Here is a 25660-nt window from a genome sequence, read left to right as displayed (position 1 = left end):
CTCAGGGAGATCTGAGCGCTCCTTCACGCACACGCGCGACATAGTGCACTCCCGGCTGAGGGAATCGCACCCCCCCACCATACAGGGAGCGAATAGCGCATCCTGCCAGACATCACGCTGGGTAGGCCTTAATTGGCCTGCCCAAGTAAAATGCCCCACCCCCCCCACACCAGGACCACCGATCAGGAGCCTGCCCACTCGCGCCCGCTCTCACTCTTCCCCCCGCTCCCCCCCCCCACCCACCCAATGGGGGAAAATTTTTTCCCTCTGGCCAGGATTTCCTGGTTGGTGAGCAGGGGGCAGGCCCCGCTCGCCGACACGTAAAAATGACATAAAATGAACTCCTGACGTCACCCTGCCCCATTTCAATTTTCCGGTAGACGGGGGCTCAGCAGAATCAGTTGTGCGCCCGCCAACCTGTCAATGGCCAATTGAGGCCATTGACAAAGTCATTAAAGTAATTAGTGGACCTGCCCGTCCGACCTTAAGGTTGGCGGACAGGCCAGGAGCCCTGGTGGGCTTCAGAAAAAGCATCAAATCTCATCCATGGGCAGGATGAAGTTTCATGCAGGTTTTAAAAAATGTAATAAAAGTGTATTTGAAAGTGATGGACATGTCCCAACTCATGAGACAGTGTCACATGCGGGGACATGTCAGGGAATTTTTTTTTCTCTATTGTTAACATTTTTGAATTTGACGCCCAATCTCCCTGAGGCAGCACTTAGCCTCAAGGAGATGAGTGCGCTCTTTCCCGCGCATGCACTAATGACTTGTAAAGGTTTGCAATGGAGTTTCGCTTCTAGACTTTATATTCCTATATATAATTTTATTTTTACATTGGCCCTCCCACGTAAAATGGCACCACGACCGCTCCTAAATTTCCCCCCCAACTGGGGGGGTGAGAGGGGGGTGAAATTCTGCCCTATATGTTTTTCTTTAACATCTTTATCTGCCCTATATGTTTTTCTTTAACATCTTCCAACTCCTAAAGAATTTCTCTGCTTTGCCTACTCCTTTTCAACTGTTACCATTTAGGGTATAAATGCTGTTTTAAAAGGAACATTACATTGTTTAATACACAAGTTATCATTCTGCTCCCAAGGAGAAGCTGTGTCCCCTTGGAACCCCAGGATGTCCCAAGGTGCTTTATAGCCAATGAAGTACAGTTGAAGTGTGATCACTGTTGTAATATAAGAAACGCAGCAGCACATTTAAGCACAACAATCTCCCAGAAACAGCAACGAGATGAGGACAAAAGTGACAACTTGCATTTATATAACACCTTCAATGTAATAAAACAATAACGAAATAAACAATGACCAAATAATTGGCTTTTGTTAGTGATATCAGTTGAGGTATAAATATCGGCCAGGGCACCAGGGAGAAATCCCCAGCTCCTCTTTGAAACAGTGCCCTGGGATCTTTCACGTCCGTCTGAGAGGACAGATAGAGTCTTGGTTTAAAGGTCTCATCTGAAAGAGCAAGCAGAATACCCTCAGCACTGCACTGCACTGCACAGCACAGTCAGTCTGGATCAGGGGTTTCCGACCCATTGTGCGTCAAGTAAGCTGGCAAAATTCTTGGTGTGTCCATGGGCAGGATTTTAAGTTCGGCGTGTGGGCGCAGTCAGTGGCCCAGGAAACGGGCCAGCTCCCGCTATCGGCCCCTGAAGGGCGTGCCAGCATGAAAGCTACATTGAAACGCTCAGCACTGCTTGGGCGGGGGGGGGGGGGGGGTGCGGGAGGGAGGGGCAAGCGTTGAAGTCAGCACAGGCGCACGGGTGGGCAGCAAAAACAAAATCACAGTTGATTAACACGTTAATTGCCTGAATGGGTCTCTTAATGGTTGGCGGGCGCGCTGCGGACTCTTGTGTGCGCCCGCCGACTGAAATATTGCGCGAGTGCGCACTGACATCGGGACACTCACCTGATGTCATCAGATGCTATTTCACGCTTGAGCAGGTTGGGACTGTGCCCGCATGCCGAGTGAAAAATTCTGCCCCACGTTTTCCTCGTACTTCTGATTACTCTTTAGTTACAGCAAAGCACTCGCTCACCACAACCTCCCCCCCTCAATCCCAAATTGCTTTACTGTCCCTTAACACTAGAAATTTGAATTTTACCCAGTTACGTATTTACAGAGTACACACATTTTTAAAACCTGTTTGCTTAGGGTACCAAGAATTTGCAAACTGGAAGAATAATTATGAGAGATGTTTCTGGTCACCTTTCGGAGTACAGAGGAGAGGGAGAATCTCAGCCCAAGAGGGTCAAGACCGGAGGATCACAGTCAAGTCATAAGTAAAACAATAACCATAAACATATACACTTTATTATATACTAATTTTTTGTGCAAAAAAAAAAAAAGCACGTATTGGGGCCAGGGGGTGCTGTGAATTTTTTATAACACAGGAGGGGAGGCCTCAGAAGCAAGAAGGTTGAGGGCTACTGGACCAGATTGTATGCTCAAATTTCTAGACTGTGATGTGAACCACAATCATCTGACTCAAAAGCTACAGCGTTACCAACTGAGCCTGGACTGCCCCAATGTCTAACAGTGTTAAGTAAACACTGGGTGCAGGTCAGAATGTTGATTGGTGAGGTCAGGCAGGGGGTAGGCCTCCTGACTCCTGTGCCAATTAAGTTACTTCAATTGCCTGGGGAGTTTTGTACATTCCAAATGAATGCTTTTGTTTCATTATGCTATTTTTTTTTTGAAGTCTTGACTGAAGAGTAGAACATTTGAAATGTGACAGGAAATGCATGCTGGACACACCCTTAACATCCAATGAAAAGCCTCAAAAGAAAAATAACGCATGGCTTTAAAATCATTATGAGACATCAAATTAATAATCCATTCAGAAGGTTAAGGAGAGTTATTAAGAGAGTATCATATATTGTACATACCAATGTCCTGTGGGAGGCACAAAGTAGACACAACAGTGAACTCTAGTATCGGGAATCCGCTTTTTCCGGTTGATATTAATCTCCTCCCTCAGGTACTTCTCATACTGCTCATTAATGTATTTCACAATTGGTTCCCAGCTGCAACACAGGATCATTTGATATAATTATTTGATTATAAACTAATCAAGATTCAGTCACAATAGTCGCTGTTTCTCATTCCTGGGGACCTACTCCGGAAAGGTGACATCCACACCAGCTAAAACCCCTCACCATTTGGCTGGAAATTACTTACAGGAGATTGAAATCAAAGCATCAAAGCACCAAGGTATCTAGAAATATTAATTCACAAATTGTACCTCCCAAACTTCCCGCTGGCTTTTCCTGTTGGTGCAGGCAGGACTTTGTCAGAAAAGCAGCACCTGTTAATTTCATCAATGTAGGTAAGCTACATTCTCAGCGCTACACTGCTACACTGTTCCTGATGCTTAACTCGCAGACAGATGCTCAAATGTTTGACATCACAAACTACAGTTGCATTGGGGTTTTATGCTGCAAATTGTAATCTGATTATATTAATAGTTTTGCAGATGTCAGGCATTTAAAATGGCTTGTCCTAACCTCAATACTGCTTTGGTATCAACATTGGGAGCCCAGTTTGCTACGTCCTGTGTGCCAAACTGCAGCTTTTTCTAAAAACACTGATATTATCCTAAAAGCTACTCTTCAACACAGTCAGACGGTACTTCAGAAAAGTAAGAGAGATTATTTTGCAACAGAACTGGTAGTCAACACTTTACACCACTTAAAATATTGGAATTCACAAGACTTTGACGAAGTGCTTTACTCATTGCCCACTTAAAAGGGGGTCCCAAGAAAGTCCATTGGGTAAGGCAGATCAATTGTTGGCCTCATAGTCTGCCCCTCCACAATGAGCAATGCCCTTTCTTGGTTGGAGGGGGGGGTAGAACCCGCTTGTAATCTTTTACGAGCAGTCAATCCTTATGTGAATCTCAATTTAGGTGGTGTAAATTGTTGGATTATTGGTAAATCATTGGCAACCACTTCAATTTTGTTTTTAAACAGGCAAATCCAACAGAGAATCTAGGTCACGACAGAAACAATTAACATACCAGTTTTCATTGTTTATTTGATCACCAAATCCCGGTGTGTCAATAACCGTCAGATTCATTTTTACTCCTTTTTCTTCAATAACTAGAAGAAAAATTTTTTAAAAATCACATCAGGAAGATCAAGCGGGTGGAATTATACAGCTCAAGGAGAACAGAAACAGCATAATGTGCCTAATGAACAAATCCAGTGTTTAATGGTCTCTTTCTACCCAGCTCAAAAATATCACATACAGATTAAATATGATAATGCATATCCCCATCATTCTTGCTTCTTGGTTGTAAAATTGGTAGTTAAGTGGAAATAATAAACTTACAGGGATTTTTTAAAGAAACAAAATCATTGGTAGAGGTTTTGCTGTGGTGATGACAGTGAAACTGTCGGCGTTTGTTGTCATTACCCCATTGAAACTGACAGCAACCTCCAGAGCCCACATATGTACAGTTAAATGCTGAAAGCCAGATGTTTGTTGGTGAATCTTCGCTCCTCCATAGGGTGCAGTGTAGACGTTCCTACAAACTGCAACCTCCATTGCCATCATGATGTAACCTTCACTCTCTTACACTGTCAAAAGGCTTAACCGCGAAACATGCTCAATGGCCCTGAAGAGCTAATTTTTTAATTGTGGAATGTCATATTTCTTCATAATGATATCTTTAAAAGCACATGTGGTTATTTATGTGAGGGATGTTAGGTGCTGAGGAACAGAACACTATTCTCTCTTCAACCAGCCTGTGTCAGCCTTCCTAAATCTGGTACATCAAGCTTCAACCTTGTTCTGCTCTGTCATAATATGCTTCAATCCCATCCACAGAAGAGCAACCATTGCCACATCACAGTAACAGTTTTCTGTAACTAATCTGTGGCTTCACTAAATGGAGCTGTCAATTTATTACTCATTTAGATGCTAAGGGGCTACACTCATTAAAAACTCATTTAATGTAAGAACCATGACAGATAACAATTAGGAGAATTATCCTGTCAGTCAGGGTTGCTTTATCGGTCAGGGTTCGATTCCAGCTCAGTTCTCTGAATAAATAGCCCAGTGTCTAATGCACATCATCCAACCTGCCACGTATCCCCACCCCAGTTATTTTCTTAATAGTTCCATTCCTAGAATTAGTTAATACATTAAAAGGCTCAAGTTGACAGCAAGCTGTCAAGTCAATGCAGAAAGATAGAAGAATGCATGAAAATCATTTCCTGACAAAATCAAACTCTTCTTCAAACTTTATGCAAAGCATCTACAAGGAGGTCTAGTCCAATAAGACCATACAATAAATTAGCATCACAATGGTAACTAATTGTTAAAGAATGGGCCTCGTTTACCCTTTGTTATCTGCGGACTTGACTAATCTAACACACTCCTCGCCGGCCTCTCACTGTCCACTGACCCAAAACTCTGCTGACTCTGGCCTAACTTGCATCAAATCCCCTTCACTCATCACCCCTCTGCTTGCTAATGCACAGTGGCCCAACAAGGTAGAAGTCTGAAAAGCATCTATGATTAATTCGGGATATGAAAATAATAGTTTTGCGTATTGCATGTTAAGTGTGTTTTAGGCTCAAGCGTTTTTTAAAATTCATTCGTGGGATGTGGGCGTCACTGGCTGGGCCAGCATTTATTGCCCATCCCTAATTGCCCTTGAGAAGGTGGTGATGAGCTGCCTTCTTGAACTGTTGCAGTCCATGTGGTGTAGGTACACCCACAGTGCTGTTAGGGAGGGAATTCCAGGATTTTGGCCCAGTGACAATGAAGGAATGGCGATATATTTCCAAGCCAGGATGGTAAGTGACTTGAAGGAGAACTTCCAGGTTGTGGTGTTCCCATGTGTCTCCTGCCCTTGTCCTTCTAGATGCTAGTGGTCATGGGGTTGGAAGGTGCTGTCTTGGTGGGTTCCTGCAGTGCATCTTGTAGATGGTACACACTGCTGCTACTGTGCATGGGTGGTGGAGCGAGTGAATGTTTGTGGATGGGGCTGCTTTGTCCTGGACGGTGTCAAGCTACTTGAGTCTTGTTGGAGCTGCACTCATCCAGGCAATTGGAGAGTATTCCATCACATTCCTTATTTGTGCCTTGTAGATGGTGGACAGGCTTTGGGGAGTCAGGAGGTGAGTTACTCACCGCAGGATTCCCAGCCTCTGACCTGCTCTTATAGCCATAGTATTTATGTGGCTAATCCAGTTCAGTTTCTGGTCAATTTATCTTTACCTGATCTGATGTAGCTGTTCAAGTTCTTACCTCCTGAGTTCAACTGCTCGTCCAAGACAAAAACGGATCAATTTCAGCTCTTAATTAAGACCAAATCTACTTCCGGGATTTCTAATTATTCACCCTACCAGTGAACAATCAAACAACCATTGGTGTTGAAGATTAAATATCTTTATCACAGGTTTTCATCTGAATTTCACAAGGACCCTTTGAACTAAAGCTGCCTGTTAATCTGAATGCTGTGAGTGCTGACAGGTAACCATGGCAAGAAAGAAAAAAGCTAAATACAGCGGATACTGGAAATCTGAAACAAAAACAAAAATAGCTGGAAAAACTCAGCAGGTCTGACAGCATCTGCGGAGAGGAGGACAGAGTTAACGTTTCGAGTCCGCAAGAAAGAAAAACTCAGTTTAATTCTGGCCTCAGTTTTGTTGAGGAAGGAGATCATAAACCTTCTCCAGAATATTTATCAATATGTACATAGATATATATTCTTTCATAGACGTTTACAGCACAGTAGGAGGCCATTCAGCCCATCGTGTCCACGCTGGTCAACAAAGATCTGACTACACTAATCCTATTTTCCAGCGCTTGGCCCATAGCCCTGGAGGCTATGGCTACACAAGTGAATATCTAAATACTTCTTAAATGTTACGAGAGTTTCTGACTCAACCACCCTTTTGAAAATGAGTTCCAGTCTCCCACCACCCTCTGGGTGAAAAAATTCCCCTCTTAGCCTTCTACCTCTTACCTTAAATCGATGCCCCCTGGTTATTGACCCCTCTACTAATGGAAAAATCCTATCCACCGTATCTATGCCCCTCACACTCTTATATACCTTTATCAGGTCCTCTCTCAACCTTCGCTGCTCTAAGGAAAACAGCCCCAGCCCAACCAATCTTTTCTCATAGCTCAGACCCTCCAGCCCAGGCAGCATCCTGGTAAATCTCCTCTGCACCCTCTCCAGTGCCATCACACCCTCTCTATAATATGGCAACCAGAACTGCACGCAATACTCCAGTTGTGGACTAACCAACGTTTTATACAGTTCTAGCATAACCTCCCTGCTCTTGTATTCTGTGCCTTGGCAAATGAAGGCAAATATCCCATATGCTTTCTTAACCACCTTATCTACCTGCCCTGCTACCATCAGGGATCTGTGCACATGCACACCAAGGTCCCTCTGATCTTCAGTACTTTCCAGGGTCCTACCATTCACAATGTAATCCCTTGCCTTGTTAGCCCTCCCCAAGTGCACTACCTCTCACTTTTCCGGGTTGAATTCCATTTGCCACTGCTCTGCCCACCTGACCAGTCATTGATGTCCTCCTGCATTTACAGATTTCCTCCTCACTATTTACCACCCTAACAATTTTCGTGTCATCTGCAAACTTCTTGACCATACCTCCTACATTTAAGTCCAAATCATTTATGTACACCACAAATAGCAAGGGTCCCAGCACCGAGACCTGTGGAACCCCACTGGAAACAGACTTCCAGTCACAGAGACGTCCCTCTACTATCGCCCACTGCTTCCTGCTAATTTTGGATCCAACATGCCACTTTGCCTTGGATCCCATGGGCTCTTACTTTCTTGACCAGTCTGCCATGATTAACCTTATTAAAAGCCTTGCTAAAGTCCATGTAGACCACATCAAATGCATTTCTTCATCAACCTGATAACCTCCTCAAAAAATTCTCTTAACAAATACACGCTGACTATCCCTGATTAATCCGTCTCTCTCCAAGTGCATATAGATCTGTACCTCAGAATTCTTTCTAATGACTTCCCCACCACCAAGGTTAGACTGACTGGCCTGTAATTTCCAGGTCTTTCCCTTCCTCCCTTTCTGAATAAGGGGACAACGTTAGCAGTCCTCCAGTCCTCTGGCACCTCACCTGTGGCCAAAAAGGATTTGAAAATTACTGCCAGGGCCCCTGATATCTCTTCCCTTGCCTCCCTCAACAGCCTGGGATACATCTCATCCGGGCCCGTGGATTTATCCACTTTTAAGGCCGCCAAACCCACCAGTACCTCCTCTCTCTCTATATGTTAATTTCCTCTAATATTTCACAGTCCTCCGCCCTGATGTCGATACCTGCATCGTCCTTTTCCATTGTGAAGACTGATGCAAAGTATTAATTGAGGACTGTACCCACGTCTTCCGGGTCCACACACAGATTACCTCTATGGTCCCTAATTCTTACTCTTTCCCTACTTATTCTTTTGCTCTTTATATACTTTAAGAACCCCTTTGGGTTTTTCTTTATTCTACCCACCAATGCTTTCTCATGCACACTCTTAGCTTTCCAAATTTCCCTTTTAAGATCCCCCCCTGCACTTTTCATACTCCTCCAAGGACTCTGCCTTATTGAGCCCTCGGTATCTGCCATAAGCTTCTCTTTTTTACTTAATCCTAACCTTTATGTCCCTTGACATGCAGGGTTCTCCGAACTTGGTCCCCTCCCCCACCATGTCTTTATGGGAATATATTTGCCCTGTACCCTCTCTATTTCCTCCCTGAATGCCTCCTGCTGCTCTGTCACAGTTTTATCTGCAAGTAACTGCTCCCAGGCCAAATTGTATCTCATCTTAGTAAAATTAGCCTTTCCCCAGTTTAGAACTTATATTTCCAGCCCAACCTTATCCTTTTCTATAACCACCCTAAATCTAACTGAGTTATGGTCGCTATCTCCAAAATGCTCCCCTACTGATACGCGTTCCACCAACCAGGCTCATTTCCAAATATTAGGTCCTGAACTGTTCCCTCCCTTGTTGGGCTTTCTACGTGCTGGCTAAAAAAGTTCTCCTGAATGCAACTTAAGAATTTTGCTCTCTCTACCTTGCACACTAAAACTATCCCAGTTAATATTTGGGTAGTTAAAATCCCCTACTATTACTGCCTTATTATTCTTACATTTCTTTGAAATTTGATTACATATTTATCCTCTATCTCTCCCTGACTGTTTGGGGTCCTATACCACACATCCAACAGCGTATTTGCCCTTTTTGTGTTTTTTACTTCTACCCATATGGCCTCATTTGATGATCTTTCCGAGATATCATCCCTCCTCACTGCTATAATTGATTCCTTAATCAGTATTGCCACCGCAACCAACCCCACCCCCCCCCCCACCAACCCCCAACTCCTATCGCCCTCTCTATCTCATCTGAATACCAGGAATGTTGAGCTGCCAATCCTGCACTTCTTTTAGCCAAGTCTCAGTTATGGCTATGCTATCACACTCCCACCAGCCTTTCTGTGCCCTCAGCTCATCTGTCTTATTCCTCAGGCTCCTTGTATTAAAATATATTCCATTTAGCCTTGCTAAGCTCACTTCTTTCTTATCTAGCCTACCTTTCCTCTGCCTTCCAGACTCACTTACCAGCATTTTAACTTGTAATTCAATCTCAGCTTCTCTCCCCTCTGAACCACTTTTCAGGATCCCACCACCCCCCCCCTGCCAATTTAGTTTAAACCCACCCCAACAGCATTAGCAAACCTCCCCGCGAGGATGTTGATCCTGTTCAGATGTAACCCGTCCAACTTGTACGTCCCATCTCCCCAGAGACAGTCCCAATGCCCCAGGAATCTAAAGCCCTCCCTCCTGCACCATCTCTCCAGCCATGAATGCATCTGCTCCAGCCTTCTGTTCCTATACTCACTACTGTGTGGCGCTGGAAGTAATCTAGAGATTATTACCTTTGAAGTCCTGCTTTTCAATTTCCCACCTAATTCCCCAAAGTCTGCTTGCAGAATCTCATTTCTCTTTCTTCCTATGTCATTGGTCCCAACATGGGCCATGACCTTTGGCTGTTCACCCTTCCCCTTCAGAATGCCCTGCAGCCGTTCCTTGACCCTGGCACCCAGGAGGCAACATACCATTCTGGAGTCACTTCTACAGCCACAGAAGTGCCTGTCTACTCCCCTCATTAACAAGTCCCCTACCACTATTGCCCTTCCACACTGCTTCCTCCCCCCTCCCCCCCCCCCTCCCCCCCAACCAGCAGCTGGAGCACCCACAATGCAATGGTGTTGGCTCCGGTCAGCCTCCACAGAGGAACCGTCACTCTCACCGTTTTCCAAGGCTGAAAAACAGTTTGTAAGTGAGATGCACTCGGGGGATTCCTCATTACCTGCCTGGTCCCCTTCTTCTGTCTGACGGTCACCCATTCCCTCTCTGCTTGCACTTCCTTAAGCTGCGGGGTCACCACATCCTGAAATGTGCTATTCATGAGCCTCTCAGCCTTGTGAATTCACTGTAGTGCCTCCAACCACCGCTCAAGCTCGAAAACCTGGAGCTTGAGCTGCTCCAGTCAGAGGCACCTCCTGCACACATGGTCATCTAGGCCACCAGGAGTGTCTATGATTTCCCACGTAGTGCAGGATGCACAAATCATGGGACTGAGCTCCCCAGACATATCTTAACTCTTGCTTTTAATTTACCCTTACTCCTACTCCTTTCAAATATACCACTCATCTACTTGTCATTGTATTTGACGGAGTGCTTTAGATTAGTCTGCCAGTGAATCAACTTGGAGCAGAACAAATACTAATGTCAAGGTATATTTTCAGAAGTGAAATATTTTCTTGTTTAACATTTGTTGCTAGCACAAGTTATCGGGGATGATCTAATCCTTGTTTTACAGTGATGCAAGCCAACTTTACCTGCATTAATTACATTTTGTTTTGAACAATTAAGATGGTAATTCTGAAGTTAAAATTAGAATTGCTTTGAAATTACATTGCGATCTGTAAATGCACCTCATCACTATACATGGGAAGAAAGAACTTGTGTTTATATAGCACTTCCCTGTTTGAACAGCCAACATTGAAGTGTAGTCACTGTTACAATGTAGGAAACATGATAGGCAGAAAGCTCCCAAAAACAGTGATGAGATAAACAATCAGATATTCTGCTCTGAGCAATGTTGGTTGAGGAATAAATGTTGGCCGAGAATACGGGGAGGATATTCCTGCTCTTTTTTGACTGGGATCTTTTACACCTATGGCCAGATAGGCCAGTGGCTTAACATCTCCTCAAGGTGCCACCAACAGTGTGGCCCTCCTTCAGTACTGTACAGGAATGTCAGACTAAATTATGGGTTTCAGTCTGTGAATCAGAAGTTTGCACGGTGAAGCTTTACTCCTGAGGTAAAATTGTTTAGATGTAGGCTATACTTGTACCCTCACCCAAACCATTTCGCAAAGTCCTTTTTAATTGTTATTGGCATCTTCCATTGGGTAAGATGGAAAATCTGCTCCACCTAAGGCACACTCAGTTACTTAACAGTAGGTTCCTAAGAACAACATAAGTTAACATTCCTTTCCATCTTATCCCACTATCGCTTCAATTGATGTTCTAATTACATGTGGGGAAGTTCCCTGTTTTATCTATGTCCTACTACTCCAGGGTGCAATGCTCTGTGAAACAGATGCTGCTCCACTGATGACACAATGCAGCATTACGTATCCCTTGGCTTGGAAGAGACGAGACAGGTGGCAAGTTTCACAGATAATGTGTCAGGACACAACTGGAATTGGAAACATTTTGAAAAGGAAAGCCTACCAAGCAATTAATTTGGACATATACCTAATCGCTTGTTGTTCTAAAGGAGATAGTGAGGATTCACAAGGTGGTTTTGGGATTTGTTTATAATGGCACCATTCATATCGGTGGTAAATATTATTCAGTGCTGGTGAGTAGAACACACATGTTGTCCAACCTCAATGTCAGCCCACCCGCTATTATCCCTATAGCTGACAGTGCATTTGCACACTTGTTTTATTTCAGTTTTTACCCTCCATTTTTAGGGTAGATTCCCGCTGGCAAGATCAAGGTAGAAATTTGACATTCAGTTCAGAGTAATTTCTGTATAAATGCAATTTGGGTCTGTACGATGGATGGGGATCATGGGTTCGTTTTCACATACAAGTGGTTTTCTAGAGCCAGTTTTAATTAACCATTAAATCCTAACAACAATCTGTTAAAGTAATGTGAATTCAACACCACCAAACACAAATCAATGTAGTCACTGTTGTAGTGCAAGAGATCCAGTCACCAATTTGTGCACAGCGAGGTCCCACAAAAAGCAATGAGATAATGACTAGAGCATCTGTTTTCCTGGCCAAAATTCCAATGAAGAGTCCCCTGCACTGGATCCCAGTGCCATGGGATCTTTTACATCTGCTTGAAACTTCTGAGTCAGAGGCAAGAGGGCTACTCTACATAAGATCTGCAACATAAAAGTATTACCAGTTTAAACATAATCCGGTGGCTGTCTAATAGAAGTCAGATGCTGTAAGAAGCCTAGATAGAAAGGTTACTCAATCAACAATGATCAATGGGGAGGCAGTGGCATAGTGGTATTGTCAGCAGACTATTACTCCAGATACCCAGATGCTTGAGTTCAAATCCCTCCATGGCAGATTGTGACTTTGAATTCAATAAAAAAATCTGGAATTAAAAGTCTAATTATGACCATGAAACCACTTTTGATTGTTATAAAAACCCATCCGGCTCACTGGTATCTGTTGACCTACATGTGACTCCAGACCCACGGCATTAAAAATGCCCTCCAAATTCAGTGCCAAGGGGCAATTAGGGATGGGCAATAAATGCTGGCCCAGCCAGTGATGCCCAGGTCCCATAAACAAATAAAAAAAAGAGACATAACTGTTATTTTGCAAATGGCAGGGTTGTAAATCCAGATGTGTCCATCTTCTATTATTCTAGAATGAAGGTTACCTTATTCCAAGAGGCTTTATAAAGTATTCTATAACCTTGTCATTCTTATGCTACTGAGTAATCGCAATGCCCTTGTGAAAGGATTCAGCAAAATGTCACACAGACCTTAACTGCAAAAAGATGCAGCAACTCCAATGAAGAACCGCTAGATCTGATTTAATGGAAACGCAGCAACTGATGCATGGGCTTGTGCTGTGGTCCTTAGCATGTTGAGTGAGGTTCCATTCTTGTCACAGTTGCACTCAGCAAGGAGATAAAACATAAATCTCCTGACACGGTCAAGGACTGTCTTTCAGTGGTGATCCAACTGGTGTGTTAAATCACACGGTAACAATTTCATACGTTACAAAACTATTGTGATTCAACACCATTGTAATGCGAACACACATTACAAAACTGAGGCAAGTGTCTTAAACAGATTTTGGCATCTTTTGAAAATTTGCACAAGAAATTCATTCTACCATTAATAAAATCTCTATGGGGAATGAGGACAAGTTGCTTGAATGAACTGTGCAATTAAAACCATGCAATCAGGATTGAAACTCAGGATATGCTTCTATCAAAGAGGCTGGTCTGTGCATGTTTGCATCATAATCCAGGCGAGGCCTTAGGGACTTTGGCATGGTTATAAGCAATGTATATTGCAATGCTGCCTCAGAAAAAAGCAGAATAATATAAAAGTAAGGTATCATTTGTATCACTGTGGGCACTAAGAATCTCGTCAACAGGCCCTGAGACCCATAACCAGGAGGGATTAAGACCCACCTCAGGAAATGGTTTCACTTCCCACCTCTGAAATGGTGCCAATGGCACATAGTTGCCATCAGTGCCAGTGGGCATGAGGCTCAATATTTTATTCTGGTCATGCAGAAGCCAAGGCTGTCATGACTGTCACATTTGCTGCTGCAAAGATTCCTTGGCAGCCAAAATACTAATTCCAAAGCAGTTTGGGCAACAAGTTCTGATAGTAAACTGAAAGCAGTCTTGAAAATTCTAAAAATGCAGTTGCCCCTTTAAGAAATTAACACCCCCCCACCCCCACCATCCCCCCCCAACACCCCCCCCCCCCCGCCCCCAACACCATTTCCCCCCACCCACCCCCTCCCCCCACTCCGCCTTTTGAGTCATGGGACCCAGCAAGACAGCTGCATCACTTTGCGATGGAGTTTGTCAGAGCGTTGGCTGAAGCTTGTATTTAACAAATTAGAGCTTACCATTCTTGGCTATCTGGTACAACTTGAGGGAAGAGCTACTGACATTTCATCCACCTTGAAGCGTATCGGCTAGATAAGGCCAGAGCATCAGCGTGGGAAGCTGTGAAAGAATCCAGACCTCCCCCCCCACCCGCCGTCACTCGTCCTTCCACCAGCATGGCTGGAGGTGGAAATGAGTGATGGAATGCAGGTGTGGCATCCCCCAATCCTCAATCTTAACAGCTTGGTGCTGGCAGATTCAAATTCCTTCCTCGCACTGTGTAAGCCCCACTCCCACCGTGGCATCATATTCCACACGCATGCATCAATTATTTGTGTTTAAGAGCTATAATAAACCACAGATCTAACCCGTGCCATGTACAGGGTTTATACCGATGATGCCAGAACTTTGAGGCTGTAACCATCAGGAATGATTGACCATCTTTTCTCTAGAAAAGGTGAGCTGGTAGGGCAGACGGAGACGTGCGTCCACTTGTGGAAGACTCCAAATCCCAGAGGTGATAAATACAAGACAGGCACCAATAAGTCCAATATGGAATTCAGGAGAAATTTCTTTACCCAGAGAATGTGCTACCGCAGGGAGTGGTTAAGGTAAATATAGAAGCACTTAAAGGGAAGCTAGATAAGTACATGAGGGAGGTAGAATTAGAAGGTTATGATGATGGGGTGAGACGGAATAGATTGGGGGAAAGAGGCTTGTGTGGCACATTAACACCGGCATGGACCAGTTGGGCTGAAGAGCCTGTTTCGGTGCTGTACAGAATATTTAATTTCACTGTATTCTGGAGAAGCTGTTGACAGTAAAACTGTTACTGGTCAGCTTTTCAGCGAACAAGACTTTACGGCAGCAGCATTTACCTTATTAACTTGATGCCGTCCACCAGTAATAAATAAAGACACTTGAAAAATGTTTGTTTATAGGGAGTCCCTCCAAGTGGTTGCTCAAGGGTGATCTCTCCAAATGCAGTCGCTCTTTACCTTCCAGTATTTAAAGTTATTGTTTACTCAGCACACAAGCCACCGCAGGTAAAACGAGAGAGAAAAACCCCATTTGGCCGCAACATAAAATTCAGCTGAATATTCCCGTTTCTCTATCCAATTCTGGCCGTAGGCGGGTGGCAGGACAATGCGGGCCCCAGTAATTCGGTTTGTTTCCTGGCTGCCTGTAACGCTACATGACTTGCTTAGTCTTAACGGGTGGGCCCACTTCCCACTGATCCAGGCGGGAACAAGGAGGATGTGGCTGCCGACCCCTGGAAAATCGAGCGGCCCTGCAGTCGCCGGATAGCACACATGTAAAGGTGGGGCAGGCCGTTCTGGGATTTTGAGGGTGGGAGGAGGATCTCCCAATGTCGGACGGCCTGTTGGTGGCCCCCACAGAGGGAGTGTTACAAAAAAAAAAGAACTTATCTGGAGAGATTTGTTTTGGACATCAGAGATCAAAACCAGCTGGGCCCTGAGACAGATGAGGAATAGATGGTTGGTGGTCTTCTTGGTTGAACAGGGAGGGATCTCTACTCCTACCTCTCCACGCCACATGGAAATCATTGAAGCATCTTGCTCGTGCTCCAACACACTGCAGCAGGGAGTTATTCTCTTCACTAGCTAGTTGGCAGCTATTAATTGACTTAAAACAAAAACCTTTTTCAGCAACATTTCTTTCCTGAGCACGCCTTCCCGATGAAACAGGGGGATACAATTTTCCACTTTTTAGCATGAAGTCGAAGAGTCAAACCCCCAAAGTTTAAAAAAGCACAAACACTAAACACAAACATCACAGGAACAAAGGGTTTACTCTGCTCCAACATTGTGGGAAAAGCTGCCGTCTGCAGTGCATTTGGTGCATGCATGCTTTTACTGACGGGTTGGTGGAATATTCCCCTCAGTGTTTTCTTCACCCCAACCTCTGAACAGCTCGGCCTAGAGCGTCAATCCGTATGTCTAATTTTCCAAACAAGCCATCGATTTGCCCTCTGAATGAAGCTGATAATTTCATGTCACGGGATGGGCAAAGTTTGTACTCGAGGCTCAGCCCAGACAGTACAGAGCTGACACCATCAAAGATCATTTCACTGTCGACCCTTACGGTGAGAGTGACATCTTTGATCCCATCACCCTGGCCAGGTTTGAAGCCAGATCCCAGAGCATCCTGGCTTCTCAAATACTTTATAATACTCAGAATCCTACAGCACAGACAGAGGCCATTCAGTCCATCGTGTCTGTGCTGGCTCTTTGAAAGAGCTATGCAGTTACTCTTACTCCTCCGTTCTCAGACACTAAAATAACAATTCAGTTTCCCAAATGTCTGTAGTTAATTGCAGAATACTGTCAACATGCTCTAAAGATCAATAGCTTTTAAAACTCTGAATAAGCTGGTTTACAACAGACAACACGAATGACTGAAGCTCTTCGGAGGTTGAGGGCTATTTTTTTGTCATTCTGTGCAGCCATAAGTCAATGCTTGCCAGACTAAAGGATTTTTCACAGCGCACTTTTAAAGGATGATCTGCATTTAAAGGATGAATATTGAAAAGGAGGTTTTTGTTTTGAGGTTACACACCACCTAGTTGTTAAACACAGAGTGCTTTGCGCAACATGCCAACTCATTCCGACAGTGGAGCAACAGCACTGTGAAGACTTGTCTGTCTCGTTACCTGCAGATTCTGTGCACTGTTAAAACTGACCCACAGTGGCGCCACTGAATCAAAATAATTGAAGAGGTCGCCTTATCTCAAGTCAGTTATGGTTTCACAGCTTTCCGCTACATGCAGAGCATGCATAAGCTTAGTCACATTTCACTTAGCAGCTTGGAGATCCTCCCGTGCGAGAGAAGGCACTTTTTTTGTATAATGCTGGTACTCTGTCACTCAGCAGCCCTGCTGATAATGGTCTTCAAATGTATATTCAGCATCCACCCACCACCCCCCCCCCATGTAAATACCTCCCTACATCAGCAAAAACGCTGCCACAAGGAAGAGTGGCTTCACATTAGCATTTGTGAAAGGATCTGGAATCTAGACACACTCTGCCCCAAAATGTTATCATGAAAGTTTCTGAAGCTGAGATTGATTGATTTTCGTTAGGCGGGGGGGTATTAAAGATTATGCCAACCCAAGACAGGTGGATGAATTTGAGATACAAATCAGCCATGATCTAACTGAATGGTGCTACAGGTTCAAGGGGCTGAATGGCCTTCTCCTGTTCATAAGTTCTTAGACAAAGGAAATTTGTTTGCCTTCCATTTTAGAGCATAATTACACGACACAGTGCTTCCTGTTTTACTGAAATTATGAAAGCAGGATATGTTTAGTCAATGATGTATCACTAAATGTAAAATATTACAGATCTTGACCACTTAATTCTTGGTGTTATTCAATTTCATAAATTAAAAGGTTTGGTCAAAGATTCAGCAAAAACCACTTGGTCTTGACACAGTAATTTATACAATTCGTGTTTCTGTAGAGCTATTATGTGTCACACTTAGGTACTGTTTTTGTTTAAATCATTGAGTCATTTAAAGATCTACATATTATAGGTTTAAATGTTCCACATATTCCCGGTCACTGGTATCTAGTAGGGATAAATAACTGGCTTTAGAATTTGACCTTTGCCTTGACCGCCTGTGAACTGTGCAATCCCATCGGAACTGGAGATGGGCGCTGATAGGTTTCATTTGAAGATCAGCAGGGTGGTCATTTCGAGTTTTGGCAAGTTGAAGATTAAATTTAGCCCTCTGTCTCTAATTTTATCTCCAGTCTGCACCCCTTACTGTCTCTACCGGGGATCTTCGCCTACTGAATGTGGATCCAGTGATTTTTTTTCCGTTTCAATTTCTATTCACGGTATAGTTATGTGATCATTTAGGTGAAGACATACGAACAAAGCTGCCTGAACTTCTGCGTTTGATAGTAACTTCTAAAAAGCACCAACTGAGCACCAAACAATTCAAAAAATCTAAGCTTACATTGTAAGAGGTAACTTTATATAGTTGCTTGATGGCAAACGTCATTCTGCATCTGAGAAGCTGTGCAGGCAACCCAGTTTTCGCTAATTGAGACTTGTGTTGCTTGATTCACCAATCGATTTTTCTCCTCGTCTTTGAAGGAAAGTCTCCTGTTTTATCATCTGGATCTTACTGTCAGGTTCTGGGCAAAGATCCCATGCAAAATGGCCATTAGTGCAGTTCCAATGACTTTCTGAAATGGCACAACTTGCTGGACAAATGCTATAACCAAGCTCAGCTAAGCTGAGCACGGCTGAGATTTAACAACATTCACTCAACTGGGGCAATGCAACCCTTGGTTTTCTGTTCATGATGCTTTGTCACAGGCCAATTGATGATGCAGTGACAGCAACACAGCTTGATCCACCCAGAGAGTTTCCTTCCACTATCTGAGAGGAAATTTCACAGTCCCAATCAGCACATTCACATGTCAGTATTAGCACAGCATAGTTTTCTTTCATTACAACTGAGCTCCATATCGTTTTCCTATAACTAGCAAGAGGAGGTGGTGGCATAGTGGTATTGTCACTGAGCTAGTATTCCAGAGACCCAGAGTAATGCTCTGGGGACCTGGGTTCAATTCAGTAAAAATCTGATAATAACCATGAAATCGTTGCTGATTGTCATAAAAACCCATCTGGTTCACCAACGTCCAGGTCTGGCCTAAACGTGACTCCAGACCCACAGCAACAGAACAAGGGCAATTGGGGATGGGCAATAAATGCTGGCCAGCGATACCCACATCCCATGAACAAATATAAGAAAACTGGTTTGAGATCAGAGCCTCCATTTTTCAAGCGAGGGTGCACACTGAGTTTAATTAAACGGATTAGAATTAAAGGCATCAACGGAATTGGAACTGGTGGCATTTTGAACATGGAGCACACTTAACTGGTCAGATTTAATTCAAATAATTGTTGCAACACCAATTACAAATAGTTTGGTGCCTGCAAACACTGACCTGCAGTTATGTGCCTATGGACATATGAATTAGGAGATGGAGTAGGCCTTTTATATATTTATACATTATTTTGCACAGAGGCTTTATTTTTATTTTTGGTGAGATTTGAAGGTTGCCATGAGACTGATGTACCAAGAAAACAGGTAACCTTGCCAAAAGGGAACAGAGACTGAACGCAAAAAATAGAGTTCTACATAAAAACAGATAGCAAGGGTGGATTTCAAATTGATGATTCGTCCGATTAACCCACCCCTCCGCTTTTTCCCCTTAGCTCTGCAATGTTTTTTTCCCTTTCAAGTATGTATCCAATTGTCTTTTGAAAGTTACTGTTGACTCTACTTCCACTGTCCTTTCAGGCAGCACATTCCAATGTGAAAAAAATGTTTCCTCATGTCGCCTCTGATTCTTTTGGCAATCACCTTAAACCAGTGTCCTCTGGTTACCGACCTTTGCACCACGGGCAAACAGTTCCTCCTTATTTACTCAGTCAAAACCATTCATGGCGCTGAGGACCTACAGAATTCAACTGCTGCTCACTCCTGTCAAAGAACTGTATGTGCAAAAAAAGTCTGTATACACAGCAGAAGCTGTAAAACTGGGTTGCATAAACACTCAGATTACACTGTTTACAATCGGCACCAAGGGCAAGTGATGAATGACATGAACCCTGAGGCAGTCTTACAGCTACTAATCGTGTCTCATAAGCTCATGCGCTCCCACAAGTGAGTGTAAGCACGCTCGTAACCACAAAGCCAGTCAGAATGGTGGTCATAAAGCGTGAAGCTCATCTTTGATTTCAATGATTAAGGTGTGTGTGTGTGTGTGTGTGAACGACGGCACAAAGCACTGAAGCTACGTGCAGCACCGTTCAACTGTGATAAATGCACGGGTTCTGCTCTTCCACAATAACTCCGGTGGGAGATTGGTATAACCCCTAGGGAGGCTGGGAAAATGGCTTCATGCTCTTGGCAATCTCCTTTAGTCTCCTTTCAGAGTTATGGTAGGAACCATTAAGACGCCTGCAGAAATTCTGGGCCGTCTATGGTGGGAAGTCACAAGACTAAGATCAAGAATTTATGATATTTTCTACATCCAGAATAAATAATGACATTGGGCGTCCGCGCCACTGTTGTCTTTGATTCTGATGGCGGCTCAGTGGGTAGCACTCTTGCCTCTGAGCCAGAAGGTTGTGGGTTCAAGTCAGGACTTGAGCGTCAAAATCTAGGCTGATATCGCAGTGCAGTACTTAGGGGGTGCCACACTGCCAGAGACATTAAACTACGGCCCTGTCAGGTGGATATAAATAATTCCTTGGCATTATTTTGTTGCCCTCAAGGGGCTGTGGTGGGGAAGAGGCTGTTGACCACCCCCTTCTGGAATGTGCCTTTGCAAAGGTGGTTTGGAAAGAGATGCATGTGGTCTTTGTCGAGGTTCATCCCAAGCAGCAGTAGGTCCACGGGCTGTTCCCAGGGATGCACGCGGAGATAAACATCAACTGCATCTGAAGGGACATCAACTTGGTGAAAGCTGCTCCCCAGTCTGCCTGGAACTTGTTGGTCTTCTCGAGCAAAGAGTTGTCTACAACCAAGTGTTGCAGACTGGCACAAGCTAAGGTTCAGAACCACGTGCTGAGGGACACGCTAATACTTGGGGCAGCCACTGCCGAGGCACAATGGGGGAAAGGCCACTGTCTGATGCCTTTCAGCCACAACACACCGAGGGTCTGGAAACTGGGTAGTACCCTTTGGGCTGCATGTTTGACAAGCAATGAATCTTGTAAATATTAACAGTAATTGTAAATCTAATGAGTAAAAAAAACTGTTTTGGAAGGCACTGATTTGGTTTGCACCTTATGGAATGTCAACTTCGAGTCATGCTCTTTTATAAATTATGCGAATAAAATATATTTTTGAAAAACAAAACTATTATTTCGAAGAAGAGCAGCAAAATTCTCCCTGTAGTCTTGGCCAATATTAATCGCGTAATCAACATTACAAAAAAATAGATTATCTGGTCATTATCACATTGATGTTTTTGGGCGCTTGCTGTGCGCAATTTGGCAGCTGCATTTCCCACATTCCAGCAATGACTACACTTCAAAATAAAGGTTGGCTGTAAAATGCTTTTGGATGTCCAGAGGTCTTGAAAGGTGCTATAGAAATTCAGTCGTTCTTTCAGGTTCAACTGCGTCAGAGTAGGGAAGTTGATATATACTGAAATAGGAATAATTGGTAGGCCTATATGAAGAGAGTAGAGGGTTTGGGACTAAAGGATAGATCTTTCAAACAGCTGGTTTGAAATGGCCCGTTTCTGTGCAGTAAGTTCCTACGCAGCCATCTTGCAGTATACTACGGTCTGAGTTTTCACACATAGTTCTCCATCATAGCAAACCTGACTCCCACCATTTTCACAGGGGAGGGGGGGGTTGCAGGGTGGTTCTCATCTGCACATTCGTGGCTCAGGAAGGCAACTGCACATGTTAAAGTGCAGCTGTCTCAGTTAGATCTGATTCTAGCTCATGCAATAGCCAAAACCCACTTGTGTACCTTAGATCTGGTAGAAGGTTTAAATCTACCAGAGTTCTTTGGAGAAATAGGGTACCCTTTTGAAGAGGTAAGGTACCCTTTTGGATATGGTCCTGGGATACTTTTGGGAGAGATCGGGTACTCTTTGGGAGAAGTAAGGTGCCCTTTGGGATTATTAAAAGTAGACATTAATGTGCAGAAAAAGTACATTAACTCACTGGAACTGTCAAACTCATTGGAATTGTCAAGAGAACCATCAATTGAGCTGTCAAGAGAGTTGTCTAAGGGAGCAAGCAACAGCACTGTCAAAGGGAGCTGTCAGGGAATTTAAATCTCCTGCTATTTAAATATGTGAAAAAGCTGTCTGCTGTGTTAAAGAAAACAGCACAATGCTATTTCACCTTGTCATAAGTTGACATAAGCCTGAGGGTTATCATTATAAGATTAGCGCTGCATGACTGATTTCACAACTTAGCATTATCAGAGTGGGGTGCCTGTCATTTCAGTTTGATTGACAGCTCTAAATGCTTATAAAGTCTTTGAAGTGGGGCTATGAATACAAATGCTTGTTTTTACAAGGGATTAAAATGTAGTGAATGGGTTTTTATCAATGAGAATTTTTTTTGAAATAGTGAATGCATCAATAGACACTTAAGAACTTTACTTAATCTCAACATGAATCTTGAGGTCTGCCTATGGTGGATACTTGGTGAGTTGGCCTGGAGGATGTAAGGGCAAAGGGTGTTGGGTGGGTGGTGCAGGATTGGCATTAGTTGGCACTAAATTGGCATAGGTGCTATAAAGGGCCATGGAGGGGGGTTGACATGAGCTGGCACTAAATTGGCTATAAAGGGCCATATGGGTTTTGTGGAGGGGCATCGGTTGGTATGGAGGGTATGAGAGGCCATGGGCGGGGATGGAGGGTATGAGGTGGCATGGGTAAGCATGGGGAATGTGTGGGGACAGTGAGAGGGTGTAAGGGGTGAAGCTGCAGGGCTGGTTTTTGTCTTTTTTCATAGCTTTGACAATGTGCCAGAACACTGAGGCCGGTCTTTCACTCAGCCCTTCACACAAGGCAGCTTCTGAACTCTTTCCAGGGGTAGCGGCCATGGCTTCAATTTTCATGCTTACTTCCCACCTCGGAATGAAAATCTGAACTTCCGGGGCACTTCTTCCTAGGTCAGGTTTGGGGTGCCGGGAATTGCCCGACTCTGCACTCCCGACCCAGGTAGTGAAAATTCAGGCCTGTGCGTTTCCATATAGTGGATACATTGAGCAGTTGGCCAAGTCCATCCAGTGCCATGACACTCCACGAGGGATATTCAGACATTCCTGTATAGGGGGCCCGACAAATACTCTCAGGTGTATTTCTGGATGGGGTGAATTGAGGAGTACTGTTGACTGTAAAGACATTGGCACAGAGACTCAATGGGAGTCCTCCAGCTCTCACATGTGGCTGTGGCAGATCCCCTCAATTTAAACTGGAGCCAGGAGGAAAGCTCAGTCGCAGGCATTCTGTTACTGCCTATGAAAGCCCACTGGCATGGCAGTTGTGCATCCAGGAAAGTGGGCCGCAGTGCGCACAGCACATGTTGCGACCAAATTTGGCAAAGGACCCCAGAACAGACCAGCCCCCAACACCCCTCCCCCAATCCATGACCACCAACCCCTACCAACTGCCCTGCCGATTTGCACGGACAATTGGCCTATTTCAGGCAGGTTACCACATGCAGGGTGCTTTAACCAAGGTGTCCCTTCAAGTGCAGACTGACTGCATGCACACTGTATTGGATCCTTCCCTCCCTGCTTCTCACAGCTGATGTCTAGCCCAAGAGGTCTCCGAGCAATCAGTGAGCATAAACCAGGTACCCTATAACGTAAGTGGATTAGACATGAAGAGGCACAATAAAATAGCAATTGGACCACTCTAAGATGTAAGTACAACAATATTTTTAAAATTTTATACAACACCAAATCATGCCAAGCAGCTTGAACAACTTCTTTGCTGAGCTTACAGACATTTGATTCAAAGTATCGAGCTTTACATAAAGTACAGAAGTTGTCTCGAATTGTAAGAACAAATTAACTTTTTTAAATTCAGAATTCCCTTGATGTTTCTTTCTGCTCACAAAGCAGATGTTTGTGCTCGGGAAGAGAGCGCTCTGCCCTCGATGGCAACCTGTGTCAGCATCCAGCACCAGCAGGTCAAAGAAAGCACAGGTCAGATGGAGACTAAAACCTCCTCGCCTCTGATCCCACAGTTTCTTTGATTCCCAGCCTCAGGGCAGTATCTCTAGAACAGAGTGATTTATTTTCTCTCTGTTTCCCACACCACTGATTAGAAAGCCTCTCTGTGAGATTCAGCACCAATCTGTAACAATTCTAGGCAGCGTCTGTGCCCGAAAGGAACTGGGCTGAGGCTGGCAAAGTGGCAGGACCTTCAGAAAAGAGATGTTAACCATCAGTCGGCGAATGATTGGAACTTAAATAAAAAGATGGTATGGTAATACAGTGGTGTGGGTCAGTTCTCTGTGACTGCGCTGATGAGTATGCCATTTCTGATAGTATTTGAGGCAAGCAAAATCATGATTACCCCATTTAACTCCTTCACATTTGACCACATCACTTTTCACCCTCCCCCCGCTCCTCAACTTCACTCTTTCCCCATTCTCTCTAGTTCTCTCCCTCCTGCACATTTCGTCTTCATCCACTCCTGCCTCTGTCACTTTGCTCTCTCTACACGTCTATCCTGGTGACACTTGCGCCATTAGCTGTGAGGTAGGTTACATACCCAGAGAAAACACTGAAAAGAATTCAGACTTAGGGACGTTAGAGCAGGGAGCAGGCCATATGGCTCCTCAAGCCTGCTCCACCATTCAACTAGATCATGGCTGATCTTCTACCTCAATGTTATTTTCCTGCACTATCCCTTGATACCTTTAATATGTTGAAATCTATTGGCCTCTGCTTTGAGCGTATTAAATGACTGGGCCTCCAAAGCCCTCTGGGGTACAGAATTTCAAAGATTCATCACCTTCTCAGTGAAGAAATTCCTCCTCATTTCAGTCCTAAATGGCCTACCCCTTATTCCGAGATTGTGTCTCCTGGTTCTAGATTCACCAGCCAGGACAAACATCCTTCCTGCATCTACCCTGTCAAGCCCTATAAGAATTCGGCACACTTCAATGAGATCACCTCTCATTTTTCTAAAGTCTAGAAATAAATAGGCCCAATCTCCTCAATCTCTCCTCACAGGACAATCTTGCCATCCCAGGGAACAGTCTGGTGAACCTTCGTTGCACTCCCTCAATGGCAAGTATATCTTTCCTCAGGTAAGGAGGCCAAAACTGTATACAAGACTCCTGGCCCGGTCTCACCAAGACTCTATACAATTGCAGCAAGGCATCTTTAATTCTGTACTCAAATCTCCTTGTGATGAAGGCCAACATACTATTTGCTTTCCTAATTGCTTGCTGTACCTGCATGTTAGTTTGCAGTGACTTATGAACAAGGACACCCAGGCCTCTTTGGACATCAACACTTTCCAATCTCTCACCATTTAAGAAATACTCTGCATTTCTGTTTTTCCTACCAAAGTGGATAACTTAATATTATTCCCATTATATTCCAGCTGCCATGTTTTTGCCAATCATTTGGCCTGTCTAAATCCCCTCGAAGCCTCTTTGCATCTTCCTCACAACTCACATTCTCAGCTAGTTTGGTGTCATCAGCAAACTTGGAAATATTACATTTGGCCCCCACGTCCAAATCATTGATATATATTGTGAATAGCTGGGGCCCAAGCACTTAACCTTATGGTACCCCACTAGTCACAGCCTGCTGACCTGAGAACGACCCCTTTATTCCTACTCTTTCTGTCCGTTTACTAGTTCTCAATCCATGTGCTCTAATTCTGCGTACTGGCCTCTTGTATGGAGCCATATCAAAAGCCTTCTGAAAA

General features: G+C 44.1%; 1 protein-coding gene across 7 annotated transcripts in view; it reads right to left on the bottom strand.

Annotated features, from left to right (window-relative positions):
- LOC121288138 (neuronal-specific septin-3-like) overlaps window positions 1-25660 on the bottom strand; it is a 362756-nt gene that overhangs the window by 42894 nt on the left and 294202 nt on the right. For all 7 annotated transcript variants that reach the window (XM_041206507.1, XM_041206508.1, XM_041206510.1 and 4 more), the window contains exons 4-5: window positions 4037-4118; window positions 2907-3044 (exon numbers count right to left, since the gene is read on the bottom strand). In XM_041206507.1, coding sequence (XP_041062441.1) covers window positions 2907-3044; window positions 4037-4118 — 220 coding nt within the window. The remainder of the gene's footprint in view (window positions 1-2906; window positions 3045-4036; window positions 4119-25660) is intronic.

The sequence above is a fragment of the Carcharodon carcharias genome, chromosome 15 (genome assembly GCF_017639515.1).
Source record: "Carcharodon carcharias isolate sCarCar2 chromosome 15, sCarCar2.pri, whole genome shotgun sequence".
NCBI classification, from domain to species: domain Eukaryota; kingdom Metazoa; phylum Chordata; class Chondrichthyes; order Lamniformes; family Lamnidae; genus Carcharodon; species Carcharodon carcharias.
The sequence above is the reverse complement of the archived record's forward strand: the minus strand, read 5'-3'. Positions and strand labels throughout refer to the sequence as shown.